General features: G+C 38.6%; 1 protein-coding gene across 4 annotated transcripts in view; it reads left to right on the forward strand.

The window, feature by feature from the left end:
• Window positions 1–17,620, forward strand: part of DLGAP1 (DLG associated protein 1) — a 774,858-nt gene that overhangs the window by 460,540 nt on the left and 296,698 nt on the right. For all 4 annotated transcript variants that reach the window (XM_089678097.1, XM_089678117.1, XM_089678128.1 and 1 more), the window contains one exon: window positions 16,625–16,802. In XM_089678097.1, coding sequence (XP_089534223.1) covers window positions 16,625–16,802 — 178 coding nt within the window. The remainder of the gene's footprint in view (window positions 1–16,624; window positions 16,803–17,620) is intronic.

Genomic DNA, 17,620 nt, shown 5'->3' on the forward strand with positions numbered 1-17,620 from the left:
ACAAAAGAAATACTTTTCATTTTTTCTGAACTGGAAAAGAAAAAGTTTTTTGCTTCTGTTCAGTAATTGGAAATGTTACCCTAAACAGTTTGAACATGTCTGAATGTTCAAGCTACTGATGACTAAAGTGCTTTGTTTAATTGTCTTTCTCAGGCTTTTTTTCTATAAAGCATAACACCTGGCACCGCCAGGTCTTTTTGGCTCAGTTCCTATCTATGCTGAATGATCATGATTAGTATCTACTCTTTTTATTCACTAACCACCTTCAAGTGTTCTTGGGATGGTGCCATCTGGCCCAGGGATTTTGATGTAAGCTTCACACTAACTCTTTTAGTTTTTATATTTGTAGCTAAAATCTGATCAAGAAACCTTTGTAACATTTATGAAGTTTTACTTGTTAACACTTTTTAAATTGTCCCTGAAGGGTTTCTAGTTACAATTACACACACACACACATTTTAATGTTATTAGGCAAAAATGCAAGATGTGATTTTATATTAGATCTCTGTTCAGATCTAATGATTATGCATGACTTTGTACCACAGGGTCACACTAGGCCACAATAGCTCTGATACTGTGCATCAAAGTGGACTTTGAAAGACCTGGAATGCCTTCTCCCCTGCTACCATTCAGATCCAAAACTATCTTAAAACTTGATTCAATGGCTAAGGAGAACTAACTTTAAGGATTTTTGAATCATAATTTTAAGTTTACCTTTACATAAATTATTTGCTGTACATCAGGAAGTTTGTCTGAATGAAAACGTTATGGATCTCTGATATAATTAACTGGGTAATATTATTTACTTAAGATAATATATCTTAACCACTTCAGCTCCGGAAGATTTTGTCCCCTTCATGACCAGGGCATTTTTTGCCATTTGGTACTACACTACTTTAACTGCCAATTGCGCAGTCATGCTACACTGTGCCCACATTAAATTTATATAATTCTTTACACACAAATAGAACTTTCTTTTGGTGGTCTTTGAGCACCACTCTGTTTTTTATTTTTTATTATATAAATGAAAAAAGACCAAAAAAATTTTTTAAAAACCCAAGATTTTCTATTTTCTGTTATAAAACATATCCAATAAAAATAAATAAATAATTAAATAAAATCTCTTTATAAATTTAGGCCAAAATGTATTCTGCTACATGTCTTTGTTCAAAAAAAATCACAATAAGTGTATATTAATTGGCTTGTGCAAAAGTTATAGTGTCTACAAACGATGGTATATATACTGGATTTTTTTTATACTGTACCACTATCAGCAAATTATAGTGGGACTGTGATAGAACAGTGGGCAATCTGACACTAAGAGGGTTATTTACTAAACTTTAAGAGTGCAAAATCTGGTGCAGCGCTGCATAGAAACCAATCAGCTTCCAGGTTTTATTTTCAAAGCTTAATTGAAAAAGCTGAAATTAGAAGCTAATTGGTTACTATGCACAGCTGCGCCAGATTCTAAGTGAACCAGTTTTAGTAAATCTACCCCTAACTGACACTGGGTGGAAACTGACTAAATTACACTGACATCTCCAGTGACACTAATACAGTGATCAGGACTGATAATGTACACTATCACTGTACTAATGACATTGGCTGGGAAGGGGTTTTGTCTAGGAGCAATCAAAGGGTTAACTGTGTGCATTACCATGTGTAATGTGTGCTGCTTTTACTACTAGATGTGACTGTATTATCGCTCTGGTTTGCAGAGAGAAAAAAACAGACACATCTCCGCTCTCTTTTCAGAACCCTGTGTAGTTAGTAAACACAGAGCTCTGAACTGTCATTCGCTACGCCAATCAGCAGCTCCCAGCCATAAATCATTGGTCAGGACCTGCTGATTGGCTTTTGCTGTAGCAAATGACAATGCAGAAGGGGCAGGGGCATGCTTGCCCCCTACGTAGAAATGGCAGATCATGTACATGTACAAGATCTTGCGCAACAGGGCCAGTCTGCCATAGTAAAACTGCGGTAGGCAATTCCCAAGCAGTTAAATTATCACTGTAACAACCTGAAATTTTTTGTTACATTGATAAGACCTTTTGTCTACTCCCATGTTAAGTCTATAACTATATTGAACCCTTGAGGTGACTTTGTGGTAGATATCTCTATCTTGGCTTTACCTGTGATTCTGTATATACTGAGAAGTTTCCTAGGAGGAATATGACACAACCTTTGGCTTTTTTTCTAATACTGAGGTGCATTGCAGTAAGATAACAGGACTGGTTGGGCAACCTTGCATGTACAATAGTGAGAAAAGTCTGATAAGGAATTGAGATTTGATTTGTTTTTGAAAATTTTTATTAAAATCATCACTGGACACTTTGGGGTTGAGCAAGAGAATTTGTCTGGCTCTGAGTAAATGAGGGGAAGCTCTACTGACTTCCATCATCCACTCATATGCAAGCTAAATGCTGTTTTTTTATTTTCCTTGCATGTGACAGGGTATTCTTTGTAAAGTAGAGTTTACTTCATTTACCAAGCTCTGGAACAAATGCCCTTGCAGAGTGCAACTGTCTATTTGCCTTCAGTAAATCAACCCCTTTTTCTTGCATTTGTTACTTTTAATTTGGGGGAATCTACTGGACTTTGAGAGAAAATGTATTATAATGATTATAATATGTTGTAATTATCATATAAGTTTTTGTAGATTCCATTATATAATTCATGTCTGGATATCCTTCATTTTGCAACTCCAGTGCCATGACACTACATGAAATTTTATCTATTTATGTGGTTGGTAGAACCAAGTCCATGATACAGCCTTATATTTTTTACTTGCAGGGCAGTGGCGAAGGAACAGAGGTTACAAAGGTCTTAATTATAACCCAGCCTCTACTTCTGGGGGCTTGAAGGGCCTCCCCTTCTCGCTCAAATTCCTCTAATGATAGAGGGTTAAAATTACCTGCACAAAACTAATCATTGGCAAAGAGGCCTCCTCAAGTCAATGAAGTGATCACTGTTGAGGAAATAGCAACTGGCTTCCTCTGTGCTCTACATCATAAGTTCTCATCATCATACGATACAGAATGCCTTGTTAGGGACCAAACTTAACCTCAGATATCACCTTTGTTTTCTTGTCCCTTAAGGGACCCAGTAATATTGAAATCTATGTTACTGAATACTGGCTATATCAGTTTCCTGAATGGATGTTAAAAAAAGAGAAAAAAACTCATCCACAACATTTCCTCAGGTAATTACAGTAATGAGAGTACTTTTTTTAGAACCTGAGAAGTTTCAAAAGGCTATTTATCAAAAGCAGAAACCATTGCTTGTCAGTCCCAATGGGAAGCTACTAACATACAGTATATTTCTAAGATAGTAATAATTTTTTCTTCAGAAGCACTTCTTAGGTTTTTTGGCAGTTTCAGTCACATTATTTTAGGCGTGACTTAGATATGCGTGCAGAATTAAAAAACAATTTACCAGTCTTAAGAATATCAACCAATAATATACAATATGGATACTCAATTCCTGTACTTGAAATCAGTGTTAAATAGAAAAAGCTGATCCTACTCTTCCACAGCACACAGGTAAAACAGTTTGCACACCCTTGGAGAATTGCTAATATACTATACAGTATTTACCATTTTTTTAAAAAAACATGAGTGAGCAGGCAAACACATTTCCTTTATTTCTTATGGGATTCATATTCAACTGTAGGTCATAGCAGAATGGCACAATCATAAAATAAAACATGGCAACAAGTAAACAAATGAAATGACCCCTGTTCAAAAGTCTGCATACCCTTAATTCTTAATACTGTGTATTGCCCCCTTTAGCATCAATGACCTCATGCAGTCTTTTGTAATAGATGTTTATAAGGCCCTGAATTCTTGCAGGTGGTATAGCTGCCCATTCATCTTGGCAAAACGCCTCCAGGTTATGCAGAGTCTTTGGTTGTCTTATATGAACCGCACATTTGAGATCTCCCCAGAGTGGCTCAATTTTATTAAGGTCAGGAGACTGTGATGGCCACTCCAGAACCTTTACCTTTTTCTGCTGTACCCACTGGAAGGTCAACTTGGCCTTGTCATGCTGGAAAGTCCAAGAGCCTCCCATGTTCACTTTCGTGCAGAAGAATACAATTTGTCTGCCAGTATTTTGTGCTATCATGCTGCATTCATCTTGCTATCAATTTTCACAAGATCCCCCATGCCTTTAGAGTTCACACACCCCCAAAACATCAGGAACCATCACCATGCTTCACAGTGGGGATGTTATTTTTGTTGCTATAGGCTTTGTTGACCCCTCTCCAAACATAATGCTTATGGCTGTGACCATAAAGCTCTATTTTGTTCTCGTCACTCTGGATTAATGTGTGCCAGAAGCTGTGAGGAATGTCAAGGTGTTGTCGGACATATTGTAACCGGGATTTTTTGTGGCATTGGCGCAGTAGTCTTCTTTCTAGCAGCTCAACTATGCAGCTCATTTTTGTTCAAATATCCTTGTATTGTGCTCTTTGAAACAACCACACCGTCTTTTTCCAGAGCAGTCTGTATTTCGTCTGAGGTTACCTGGGGGGTTTTCTTTATATCCCGAACAATTCTTCTGGCAGTTGGGGCTGCAATCTTTCTTAGTCTACCTGACCTTGTCTTGGAATCAGTGATTTAACAGTACTGACTGTTTCAAGGTTTTATCTATCCTTTTTTTATTCTTTTTCATCTTTTTAAAGTTCCATTACCTTGTTGCACTTTCTACAGTTCTTTTCTGCTCCCCATGGCTCAGTATCTATCCTGCTCAGTGCATCCACGTGAGAGCTAACAAACTCGTTGACTATTTATACACAGACTCAAATTGCAATACAGGTGTGGAAATGTAAACTTTAATTGCCATTTTAACCCGTGTGTGTAACCTTGTGTGTCTGTACCAAGGACAAACATTCCAGGGAATGTAAACTTTTGATCAGGGCCATTTGAGCGATTTCTGTTATCATGATTTAAAAAGAAGGCAAAAAACTATGTGATAATAAATGGTTTTATATGATCATTGTCCTTAAATAAAAGACTTTTGGTACGATCAGTCATACTTTCAATATCAATTACAACATTTGTCAGGAATGGACTCAGCACTGGTGGTGGGACTCACCTGCCGTGTGGGCTGCAGTACCAGAGCTGACCAGCGGGTGCTCTCAGCAGCCAGAAGCTCACACCTGCAATCAGCCAAACCTGGGGCTGATTGCAGAAGGTGTATTTTAGGCATGACCAGGCCTGTGATCTGGGCCTTGGTGTATGTTTTCCCATGAGCCCCTGTACCTGGTATCCTGTGTTCCTGCTTCATTGCTGACCCTGCTTGATCCTGACCTCTGCTGACCGTCTCCTGTTGAACCCCTGGCTTGCCTGACCATCCTTCTGCCTGATCCTCTGTACCGCGCTGCCCGTGAGTTACTGAACCCAGCTTGTGACCCTGACCATTCTCTGCCTGCTCCTTTGGTACCTTGCTGCCCGCACGTTGCTGACCTGGCCCGTCTGACCACGCTAACTACTCTGCCATCCATCCATCCTGCACGGATCCAGCCATCCCTGCTCACACCTTCTGCCTCTTCACATCAGGCTTTCTACCTGCACATACCTCTACCACTAGCAGGTGTACTCAGGGGCCGCGACCTGTTTCCTGTCTGCTCCAAGTCCATCCCCACCATCAGGGGCCCTGGTGAATAAGCAGACTGGGACTTAGACTTAGGAATCCTGCCCTGAGGATCGCTAAAGGTACCACCAGGCAGTCGTTACAGAACCCTACGGCCGGCCCGACCATTCCACCTCTCCAGCCCTGACTACGCCTGTGTTCCTGCACCTACTAAGATTAGTGGAAGGTTGGTTTGTTCACTGTGCGTTTATATATATATATCTGGGTGGCTAATAATAAACTGTATTATTATACTATACCTGAAACCTGCGTTTCCTTGTGTCAGTCCACACCTTTTTGGTCACTCCTAGATTCCTGACAACATTTCATGATTATTGCCAGGGTACGAAACATTTTTTTCCCCGGAAAGGTAGTTTTTTTTAGCCATTTTGTATTTTTTATTTATCCATTGAAGCAAATCTGTTACGCTAGCTTCCTATTAACATTTGAACATAGGTCAACTTTAAAGAGTAAATCCAGTTTTGAGGAAAAAAACAATCCCCTCAGGATGAGCAATGTATATTACAAGGATTTAAACTAATTTTGTTGTAGATTCCTATCTTCTTCTGCTGTGACCATTTCCTGTGCAAACTAATTGTGGATGGGAGGGTTTGGTTTATTATAATCATCTGGTGCATTCTCAGTATTTTGATGAGAAAGGTTGCAAGTCTTTGTATCTTTAAACGTAAGCCTCACAAAACAAATACATTTCTAGTGCAGAGGAAGCCTAAAATCTTACTTCTGGGAAAACAGTGAGCCAATCACACATGAGGGGAATTATATTTTTGAAAGTATTCTGTATACACCTCCAGGTTGCACATTGCATTGAATTTGTACCAAATTTTATAATGCTGCAGATTGAAAGGGAAAAGTAATTTTTAATAGCATCAAATTACAATATGGCTTGTGTAGCAATTGTATATGTGATATTATTTTTTTCCCATAAAAGTGGAGTTACCCTTTAAAATGACATGAGCAATTACAAGCTGAACTCTTAGAGCTCCTCGTCCAGCTCAAGAAATACTGCAAAAATATTGTAGTTGTAATCAATTCAGAAAGGCCAGCATTCATCAGGGCTACATGCAATCCATTGTAGCCATGTTTGTCAAGCTTTCATAGCACTTTTGAGGATGGAAGACTGAAGCTTCCTGTCTTAGGATTCTATGATTTGCAATCCCTACCAAAAGAAATTCCAAGGATAGAACTCAATGCTCAGATTCAGGGCCATTTAAAATTAACAAGTTAGCAACCATTGGGATTTAGCACATGAGGCAGCCAGCTGCACAAGATAAATGTTGGTATAAAAATAGAGCCACCCAGCCATCGGCTGTATCGCCTGAGTGAGTCTAAAGGCAACATTTTAATGTTTGACTGGAGTGTACCTGTAAGTAAAATCTCCCAGTTCTGCCAAGCCTAGTGGTTTGGATGGATGTTCTGCCTATACCATACATCTGGTGGTACTGCTGAAGTAAGATATGACCTTATCAAGATAAACCATGTGTTTGTATGCGTTTCAGAAGCCTAACCTGAAAATCAGGATGATTCAGCGACCAAACTGCTGGATCATGATGCTTCCGATGCAGAACCGATCCAAAAAAATAATACTTTTACTGACTGTCATATAAAATATCCTTATAAGTATTGCCTATTTTTCTACAAAACCAAAATGTAAACTTTTTATAAGCACAATAGCACATACTGTATATATTTTTGCAGATTAGTACATGACCCACAATATACATTTTCCTGGGAGTCCACATTACTCCCAGTACTATCAGCAATAATCTATTTCATTCCCAACTACCCAAAGCGTGTTATTAAAATCATCCATCAATGAAATTTGTATTTTTATTTTCTGTTTTTACACTAGTAGCCCCCAAGACTCAAGAACCCTGCATATAAATTTTTCACAATAACAAAACTTCAGCCTAGAGGCACTCATTTAATCGAAACAGCATTTATAGTCTTGTTTTTGCCAGCAAGAAAGGTGGATGAGACCATTTCAGTTCTCCTAAGAAAAAGTCCAACTTTGCTATTGTGTTTCGTAAAAGGCACCAGTTCCTGCAGGGGATATTTTTAATATAGTTCTCTCCAGTAGATTGCATGCATTTCCTACTGTATTACCCAGAGTAACAACTGACACATTACGAGGAAGGCAGTAATAGTACAATGCAACAATTCCTTTGCACCGTGTTTCACAGAAATGAACATGTTCTGTAAGGTGACAAATGGGAAAAATATTATATTGTGACACTTTTTCTCTAACAGGTCAAAAGTATAACTTGAAAAATAGCCTTTAAAGAAAATAATTTAAGGTCTTTATATTGTTATGTCTTGTTAATTCTCATGGAAGAAATATTATTTGTCTTGTATAAAAAAATTTGGTTCAGTCTGTCTCTCTATTAGCACTGAATTGATATCAACTCATGGTGGCTCTTTTCATGGTTGTTCTATTGTAACTATTCATTGAGTTTTAAATAAAATACATCTTGTGCAAATATGTAAAAAGACTGCAGGAAAAAATCATTAAGATCAGGATAAATAATACTATAGAGTTCCTGGACTTGAAGCTTGGATATCTAAAAAGGTATGTTTATAATGGTTCTTGTCTGTTGGAACTTGGTCACTCAGAGGCATCCTGTGGAGGGCTGGTCTCACAGAATTGGACCCATCCCACTTGTGAAGGACAGTGGAGTTGGGGGGGGGGGGGGTTTGAGGAGAGGAAGAGGGGTGTTTTGGTGTTTTTTTTCCTTTCTCCCTCTTCTCTCCCTTTTTCTCTTTTTTCTCCTTTCTCTCCCCCCCCCCCCTTTTTTTTTCCTCTCTCTTCCTTCTCTTTTAAAAGTAGGGCATCGGGAGGCTTGATATATGTTACATGTGTCTGTGATCAAGAAATGGAAATAGTGGTCTGGACGGGTCTACGTGTTCTGAGTCTTACGCTGATGAGAAATCAATAGTCGGAGATACCACGTCAGACTCCAGGGCTAGGATATGGGCCAAAGGGTACAAAAAAGAGGGGGTGGGAGGGAAGGAGGTTCAGAAGGGACAATGGGGAGGAGGGGGGAAGGGAAGTCAAGGTCACTCTGAAGATTTTCTGTTCCTAACTGTATATAGTTGCACTTCTGTAAGTTAGTATAAAGATTGAGAAGAGAGTCAACAGTAGGAATGAATGTGATTAATTTTATGACCTATATTGTGAAAGGTCTGAATACCCCAACTAAAAGGCATAAGATCCTTAGGAAAATCCATTTACGTTCCATTGATAGTTCCGACGCATATATCACAGGATACAAATGTTAAGTTAACTTTTAAACATTACTCAATGTGGTATTATGCTGATTCACCTATTAAACATTCAAAAGGGGTAGCAACTGGACTAGCAAAAAATGTAAGATTTACAGTGGAAGATAGATTGGTATATCCAGAAGGTTGGTTCTTATTTTTGAAAGGGAAATTACAATGAATAGAATGTACATTAGCAAATATTTGTATTTATATATATTTGGTTGGCCTGTTCCTGTTAAGAACACTTTTAGATTTTAAAAGGGGCTATCTGATTATGGCAGGAGACTTTAACCACTTGCCTACCAGGCACTTCCCCCCCTTCCTGCCCAGGCCAATTTTCAGCTTTCATCGCTGTCGCAATTTGAATGACAATTGCGCGGTCATGCAACACTGTACCCATATGAAATTTTTTATAAATTTTTTCACACAAATAGAGCTTTCTTTTGGTGGCATTTAATCGCTGCTGGCTGTTTTATATTTTGCCCTATAAACAAAAAAAGAGCAAAAAATGTGTTTCCATTATAAAATTTTGCAAACAGGTAATTTTTATCCTTCAATGATGTACGTTGATGAGGCTGCACTGATAGGCAGCACAGATGGCCATTGATAGGCAGAACTGATGGGCACTGATAGGCAGCACTGATGGGCACTGATGAGGTGGCACGAATAGGCAGCACTGATGGGCACTGATAGGAGACACTGATAGGTGGCATTGATAGATGGCACTGATGAGCTGGCACTGATGATGCTGCACTAATGGGTGGCACTGATGGGTACTGATAGGTGGCACTGATGGGCAGCACTGATGGGTAGCACTGCTGGGCACTGACTGGTAGCACTGCTGGGCAGCAGTGATGGGTGGCACTATGGGTGCCGCCTATCAGTGCCCATCAGTGCCACCTATCAGTGCCAGCTCATCAGTGCCACCTATCAATGCTGCATATCAATGTCTCCAATCAGTGCCCATTAGCCTATCCTTGCCACCTTATCACTGCTGGGCACAGGTGGGTGGCACTGCTAGGCACTGCTGAACAAAGGTGGGTGGCACAGGTGGGCGGCAATGATGGGCACAGGTGGGCGGCAATGCTGGGCACTGATCATCAGTGCCGATTCCTTCGCTTACAATTGCCGGTTTTCGGCAGTACTATCCTCACGCTGTGACAGCGTGAGGAAAGTGCAGTTGATAACCGGCAAATGTATGTACCCAGTGATCTGCTGTGTCATTGGACATCGGTGATCATGTGGTAAAAGGCTGCTGTGATTGGCCTTTTACCGTATCACATTATCAGCTGTGTCTGTAGGACACAGCAATCACCGGCGTCGCCAGGTGCGCGCCACTGGGGGCACGCAGGGGGGCGCGTTCTGGGAGGATGTCCATGGAAAGGGAAGGGAATGGAATAGAAGTAGTATGTGGAGATTAAACGAGATGCTTATACAGGAAGTAGAGATGGAGAAAAGAATAAAGAAGGAATTAGAACTATATTTCACACTTAATGAGACTGAAGGGCTATCCGTTGCAACAGTCTGGGAAGTGCATAAGGCATACATTAGGGGAATCCTGATTTCGATAGGGGACGAAAAAAAGAAAGAACAGGGAAAGAAAATAACAGCAGAATTATTTGATTTAGAAGACAAAAAATAGAAATGGAGGTACAACAGAATATAACCCAAAAAAGAGAAGATTTAATGGAACAGGAAACGAGAAGAGTCTTTAATGTGGTGGCAAAAGAAAGATACCAAAGGAGGAATAGACCAGGGAAATATTTAATGAGAAGGTTAAGGGAAAGGAATTTGAGAAATTATATAGAGAAAATAAAAGATGAGAAGGGAGAAATAGTTTTTTCAACCAATGATATCGCTAAAACATTTAAAAAATACTATAGTAAATTATATGAAATAAAATCTAAGAACTCAAAAGAACTAGAAGGAGAAAGAAAGAAAAAAAGGCAAGCATATTTAGAGAAGACCAGACTACCTAGACTAGAGGAAGAGAGATTAGCCGCCTTAGATAAAACAATATCGCAGGAGGAAATTTATGCCACATTAAAGAGCACAGCCGCAGGAAAATGCCCTGGACCAGATGGACACACATTGAGACATTATAGAAAATATAAAGAACAACTTATACCTAAGATGTGTATGTACATGAATGCATTGGGCAAGGGGATGAGAGAAAAGTCACTGCAGGCATATATCACAGTGAAACCGAAAGAGGGGAAAGACCTGTTCCAGTGTCCCAGTTATAGAACTATATCACTATTAAATTTAAATACAAAACTACATGCAAAGGTCCTAACAAATAGAATGAAAGAGTTGATATAGGACTGGATTCATTTAGATCAGGTGGGTTTTATCCCAAGCAGGGAGGGAATGGATAATGGATTAAGATTGTTGCTTCTTTTGCAAAAGACTAAAAAAGAGAACTATCCAGTGTTAGTGCTGCTTATTGATGCTGAAAAAGCCTTTGATAGGGTAGGCTGGGGATTTATGTTTGATACACTGGAAGCACAAGGAATTGGGCCCAGAATGTTGCAATGGATAAAAAAGTTATATATTTTTCCATCAGCAGCAGTGTAGTTTAATGGCTCACTGTCACAATTTTTTAAAATGTATAATAGAACAAGGCAGGGATGTCCACTTTCTCCCGTAAGTTTTGTTATATCCCTGGAACTGCTATTAGCGACTGTACGAAGGAATATAGATGTAAAGAGAATTTTGGTTGGAGATGTGGAACATAAGATCACGGCATACGTTTGTGATAGAATCCATAAGCAAAGGGGTTGGGAGTATAATTCACTGTTAATACCACTCTGGGGAACAAAAGTTTTCCCCTGGGAAAGAGAATATTGCAGGTAAATGGATAAAAGATAGAAATGCACGTTTAAAATATATCACTGATAATGGAGGATTTAAAAGATAAGACAGAAGTATTTTCTATGTTGGATGAGTGGCATTACTATCAACTAAGACATTTTGTTACAGCGCTCCTGCAGCCACTAAGAACGGGGAAGGACATGCATCCATTTGAAAAACTCTTTAGTATGGATACAATATGAAAACATGTTACTTTTCATATATATAAAATTCTTCCGGAGTTATCTGGATTTGTCCCGCCATCGTTCATGGAAAAGTGGAACAAAATTAAATGAACAAGAAAAAAAGAAAATATTAAATTTAGTACATGGTGAGGTTGATATGAATATAGTAGAAATGAACTATAAATGTTTAGTAAGGTGGTATATTACCCCCAATGTGGCACATAATCCATGACCAAAGAGTTAACTTTTATGTTGGAGGGGATATGGGATGAATGGAACAATGGCACATATTTGGTGGGAGTGTCCTAAAATACAAGAGTTTTGGCAAGGAGTAATACAACAAATACAGGAGATAATGGGGATTAGCGTATTGAAGGATTTAACGGTGAAACAATATAAGAACATGATGATATTTTATTTATTAAATGCGGCTAAAGGATTAATCCCTAGAGTCTGGCAGATACAGGAAACCCTGAAAAAAAAACATTGGATAAATAGAGTGGAGTTTATATATAGGATGGAGGAACTATATCATGAAGGAAAGAAAACCTGGGATATATGAAAGGACTTTAAAACTAGAGATGAGCGAATTATTCAAAAATTCGATTCGGCTGATTCGCCGAATTTGCGGGAGAAATTTGATTCGATGCGAATTTATTCGCCGCGAATTTAACTTATTAAAAGGGTTTCTAGGCTTCAGAGAGCCTTTATATTAGTGCAGAACACTGTACCTTTAATTTAAATGCCCTTGGAGTCTGCTGGGGAAGAGAAATAATACTGTCAGTCAGTATGACATGCAGATGAGTGCCGTTGATCTTAGAATCACCGCACACTTCACTCATTTGGGCAGTCACGGGGCACGACGAAGAAGAAGAATGAAAAGAAGAATGAAAAGAAGAAGAAGAATGAAAAGAAGAATGAAAAGAAGAAGAAGAAGAATGAAAAGAAGAAGAAGAAGAATGAAAAGAAGAATGAGAAGAAGAATGAAAAGAAGAATGAGAAGAATGAAAAGAAGAATGAGAAGAATGAAAAGAAGAATGAAAAGAAGAAGAAGAAGAATGAAAAGAAGAATGAGAAGAAGAATGAAAAGAAGAATGAGAAGAAGAATGAAAAGAAGAATGAAAAGAAGAATGAGAAGAATGAAAAGAAGAATGAAAAGAAGAAGAAGAAGAATGAAAAGAAGAAGAAGAAGTATGAAAAGAAGAAGAATGAAAAGAAGAATGAAAAGAAGAAGAATGAAAAGAAGAAGAAGAAGAATGAAAAGAAGAATGAAAAGAAGAAGAAGAAGAAGAATGAAAAGAAGAAGAAGAATGAAAAGAAGAAGAAGAAGAATGAAAAGAAGAATGAAAAGAAGAAGAAGAATGAAAAGAAGAAGAAGAGTGAAAAGAAGAAGAATGAAAAGAAGAAGAAGAAGAATGAAAAGAAGAAGAATGAAAAGAAGAATGAGAAGAATGAAAAGAAGAATGAGAAGAATGAAAAGAAGAATGAAAAGAAGAAGAAGAAGAATGAAAAGAAGAAGAAGAATGAAAAGAAGAATGAAAAGAAGAAGAATGAAAAGAAGAAGAAGAAGAATGAAAAGAAGAATGAAAAGAAGAAGAAGAAGAATGAAAAGAAGAAGAAGAAGAATGAAAAGAAGAATGAGAAGAAGAATGAAAAGAAGAATGAAAAGAAGAAGAAGAAGAATGAAAAGAAGAAGAAGAATGAAAAGAAGAATGAAAAGAAGAAGAATGAAAAGAAGAATGAAAAGAAGAAGAAGAAGAATGAAAAGAAGAATGAAAAGAAGAAGAAGAATGAAAAGAAGAATTAAAAGAAGAATGAGAAGAATGAAAAGAAGAATGAAAAGAAGAAGAAGAATGAAAAGAAGAAGAAGAATGAAAAGAAGAATGAAAAGAAGAAGAAGAAGAATGAAAAGAAGAATGAAAAGAAGAAGAATGAAAAAAAGAATGAAAAGAAGAAGAAGAAGAATGAAAAGAAGAATGAAAAGAAGAATGAAAAGAAGAATGAAAAGAAGAAGAAGAAGAATGAAAAGAAGAATGAAAAGAAGAAGAAGAAGAATGAAAAGAAGAATGAAAAGAAGAATTAAAAGAAGAATGAGAAGAATGAAAAGAAGAATGAAAAGAAGAAGAAGAATGAGAAGAAGAAGAAGAAGAATGAAAAGAAGAAGAATGACAAGAAGAATGAAAAGAAGAAGAAGAATGACAAGAAGAATGAAAAGAAGAAGAATGAAAAGAAGAAGAAGAAGAATGAAAAGAAGAAGAAGAATGAAAAGAAGAAGAAGAATGAAAAGAAGAAGAATTCCAGTACAGCAAAAAGTGTATCTGCAGAGAGCTCCGCTATTTCTGACAGTTCTCTGACAGTTCCTTCACATTTACAGCGGTTGAAACATTGTATCTATTTATTTCCGAATAAAAACAGCTGTATCCTAAATGGAAACAAATAGATACAATGTTTCAACCGCTGTAAATGAACTGTCAGAACTGTCAGAGAACTGTCAGAAATAGCGGAGCTCTCTGCAGTGACACTTTTGCCGGCTGATCGGGGAAAATTCGATTCGTGCATCCGAAGTTTGCTAAAATTCGGATTCGATGCGAATCGAATTTTTCCTAATATTCGAAACGAATTCCACTTCGCCAAGTTCGATTCGCTCATCTCTATTTAAAACATCCAAGAGATATTTAGAATTGATTGGAGTGTAAAGGAGAGGAAGAACCAAGGATAGGAATAAGCATCTGTTTAGTAAAAGGTAGGTAGGGAAGGAGAATGGAGTGAAGAAGAAAGATGGTAGGATTAAACATTGGAACAGAGAGGAAAAGAAAGGAAGGAGACAAGCAAAAAAAAAAAAAGGGAAATAGTAGAAGGTGACTGCAAGGGGAGGAAGTAGGGAAGAGGGGAAGGTAATGTGTAAAATGTGTTATTCAAACTGTGGTTGTAATGTTGTGGAAAATTTGTTGCATTTGAAATGAGAGAGAGATGAATAACATTATACATATGGAAATTATATTTTATATACATTATATTAAGCAGTTTTTACACTTTTTAAGGGACAACAGAAATATACGTTAATGGGTGGCCCCTCCAGGATATATATGAATTCTAGCTGCCTTTCCATTTAAAAACATTTGGAGACATTCAGGAAGAACAGCACGAGTGTCTTATAGTGATGGTGTAGTTATATTTATTACTAAGTAGTTTTGGGGCTCCTAGAAAATTATACAATCCACATGGCATGTTTTTTATTTATAACTTATATGAAATATAGTTTGTATGTTTTTTATTGATTTGCATGCTTTTTGAGCTCAGTGTTAGTTACACTGTTAGTGCCTAAGGATACTAAACCCAGGACCATGCATTTACTATATCTGGTCTCCCACAGTACATAGAACATTGAAATGCAAATATTTTAGTAAATATAAAAGCAGTAAAGGTGACATTCACAGAACATTCACTGCAGGTGGACCTTCCTTCTGAATCTGTTTAATATACTGTGAATGCAAGGCCATCTTTAATATTGATTGGACCTTGGAAAAAACATTTTCTTCAGCCCCCATACACTTTTGCACCCCCATCATTACACAGGACCCCCTCCCCCATACTGCTCCCATTATTACACAGATCCCCCCTCCTCCACCAACACACAGGATCCCTCCCCCATCCTTCCATACTACTTATTGTTGAGGGTTGAGAGGCAGAGAGGGGAGTTATTGTTTAGGCTGGAGAGGTGGGGAGGGGGTTATTGTGTAGGGTGGAAAGGTGGGGACTGGGGTTATTGTTTAGGGTGCAGAGGTGGGGATGGAGTTATTTAGGTTGGAGAGGCAGGGAGTGGGTTATTATTTAGGTTGGAGAGGCAGGGAGTGGGTTATTATTTAGGGTGGAGAGGCATGGATGGGGTTATTATTGAGGGTGGAGAGGCATGGATGGGGTTATTATTGAGGGTGGAGAGGTGGGAAGGTGGTTATTGTTGAGGGTGGAAAGGTGGGGAGGGGTTATTGCTTAGGGTGGAGAAGTGGGGATGGGGGTTATTGTTTAGGGTGGAGAGGTGGGGAGGGGGTTATTATTTAGGGTGGAGAGGCAGGGAGGGGATTATTGTTGAGGGTGCCAATCGCTGTCATGAATTACAACACTCAGCAGCCCCAACCCACCTCCAAGAAGTTCTGCGGCAAAGTTGTCAGAGGAGGGGGGGAGGGAGAGCCAAGTTCAGGGTTGAACACATTGTCACTGAGGAACACACACCAGTCACCTGGCAGAGTGGGGTCACCTGCTGAAGAGCTTGGGAAGGGGGAGGGGCACAGCACATCTTTGGGGAAGAGACTTGCTGCACTCAGACTGAGCTAAGGTTGGGGGGGCAGAGTCAGTCTGGGAGGGGCGGGGCCATTAGAGAGGATGCTGTGGGGACACTTAATTTGTGCCAAATACCGTCAGGAGGGAAAAACTGATTCACTTAACTTATCAGTGTGGACTCAAGGGACACCTGCTTTGGGCCTCACATCAAAAACTGAGCCCAGAGCAGCAGCCCCTTTTGCCTTGTGGTAAAGATGGCCCTGTGTGAATGGCTCACAACCAGTGAATGTTTGGTGAATGGCACAATTGCTGATTTAAAAATCTGCCCGTTTTAACACATTATGGCATTGACTGTTATCTATACCTTATATATTATCTATTCATTGTTACAGAATTTCAAATGAACATTCTCCAAAGCTCCAGATTCGTAGCCACAGTTACTTGAGAGCAGTGAGTGAAGTTTCTATCAATAGAAGCATGGACACCCTAGACCCATCAAGCCTTCTAGCATCTCCTAAATTCCGCTCTAGAAATGAGAGCTATATGAGAGCCATGAGCACAATCAGTCAGGTAAGTTATTCCATTGCCTTTGTTCCCTTGCTCTCATTTGTTGTTTAATAATGGGATGAACTGGTAATTTTTGTATTTTAACTTGTTAATCTAAGATTTATTTATTTATTAATTTTTTTTAATAGGCATTTATTTAGTGCCATTAATGTACGCAGCACTGTATATTCATCTCAGTCTCGACCATGAATGAGCTTACACATGCATGCATACACACACACATCTTACATGCATACATACATGCACACAAATACTAGGGCCAATTTAGACAGAAGCCAATTAATCTACCAGCATGTCTTTGGGTTGTGAAGAAACCTGAGTACCTGAAGGAAACAAAACCAAATCATGCACAGGGAGAACATGTGAACTCCATGTAGACAGTGTCCTGATGTTCTGCAAGGCAGAGGTGGTTACCACTAAGCATACAAAAAAAAGCAAAAAATAAAGTAGGACTGTATTTCCCATAGAAGCACTTATGTGTAAGACAATGGGGCAACACCATGCCTCAGCATTTACAGAAGAGTGTTCTGATTTAATTTTACTTATCTGGTCATGTCTGGACATTTATGATTATATTCAGTATGGTCCTCTTTTGGAGAGGTTATGAGAAATGGCCGTCTCTAAACAGGATAACCTGTAGGTAAAAAATAGAATCAAAACCTTCACTAAGTGGAAGAGTGGGTTTGATAATACATTTGGCAGTGCTTCCATCCAGGACAGGGCCTCTGTATATAGAGGGAATTCTCTTCCTCGGAAATCAACCAGTAATCTAATCAAAGTAATTGAAAGCAGAAATACTGAAATCAGCATATAATATTAGC

This window comes from Staurois parvus, unplaced genomic scaffold, assembly GCF_062004578.1.
Source record: "Staurois parvus isolate SC_StPar_1 unplaced genomic scaffold, SC_StPar_1.0 ptg000015l, whole genome shotgun sequence".
In the NCBI taxonomy this organism is placed as follows: domain Eukaryota; kingdom Metazoa; phylum Chordata; class Amphibia; order Anura; family Ranidae; genus Staurois; species Staurois parvus.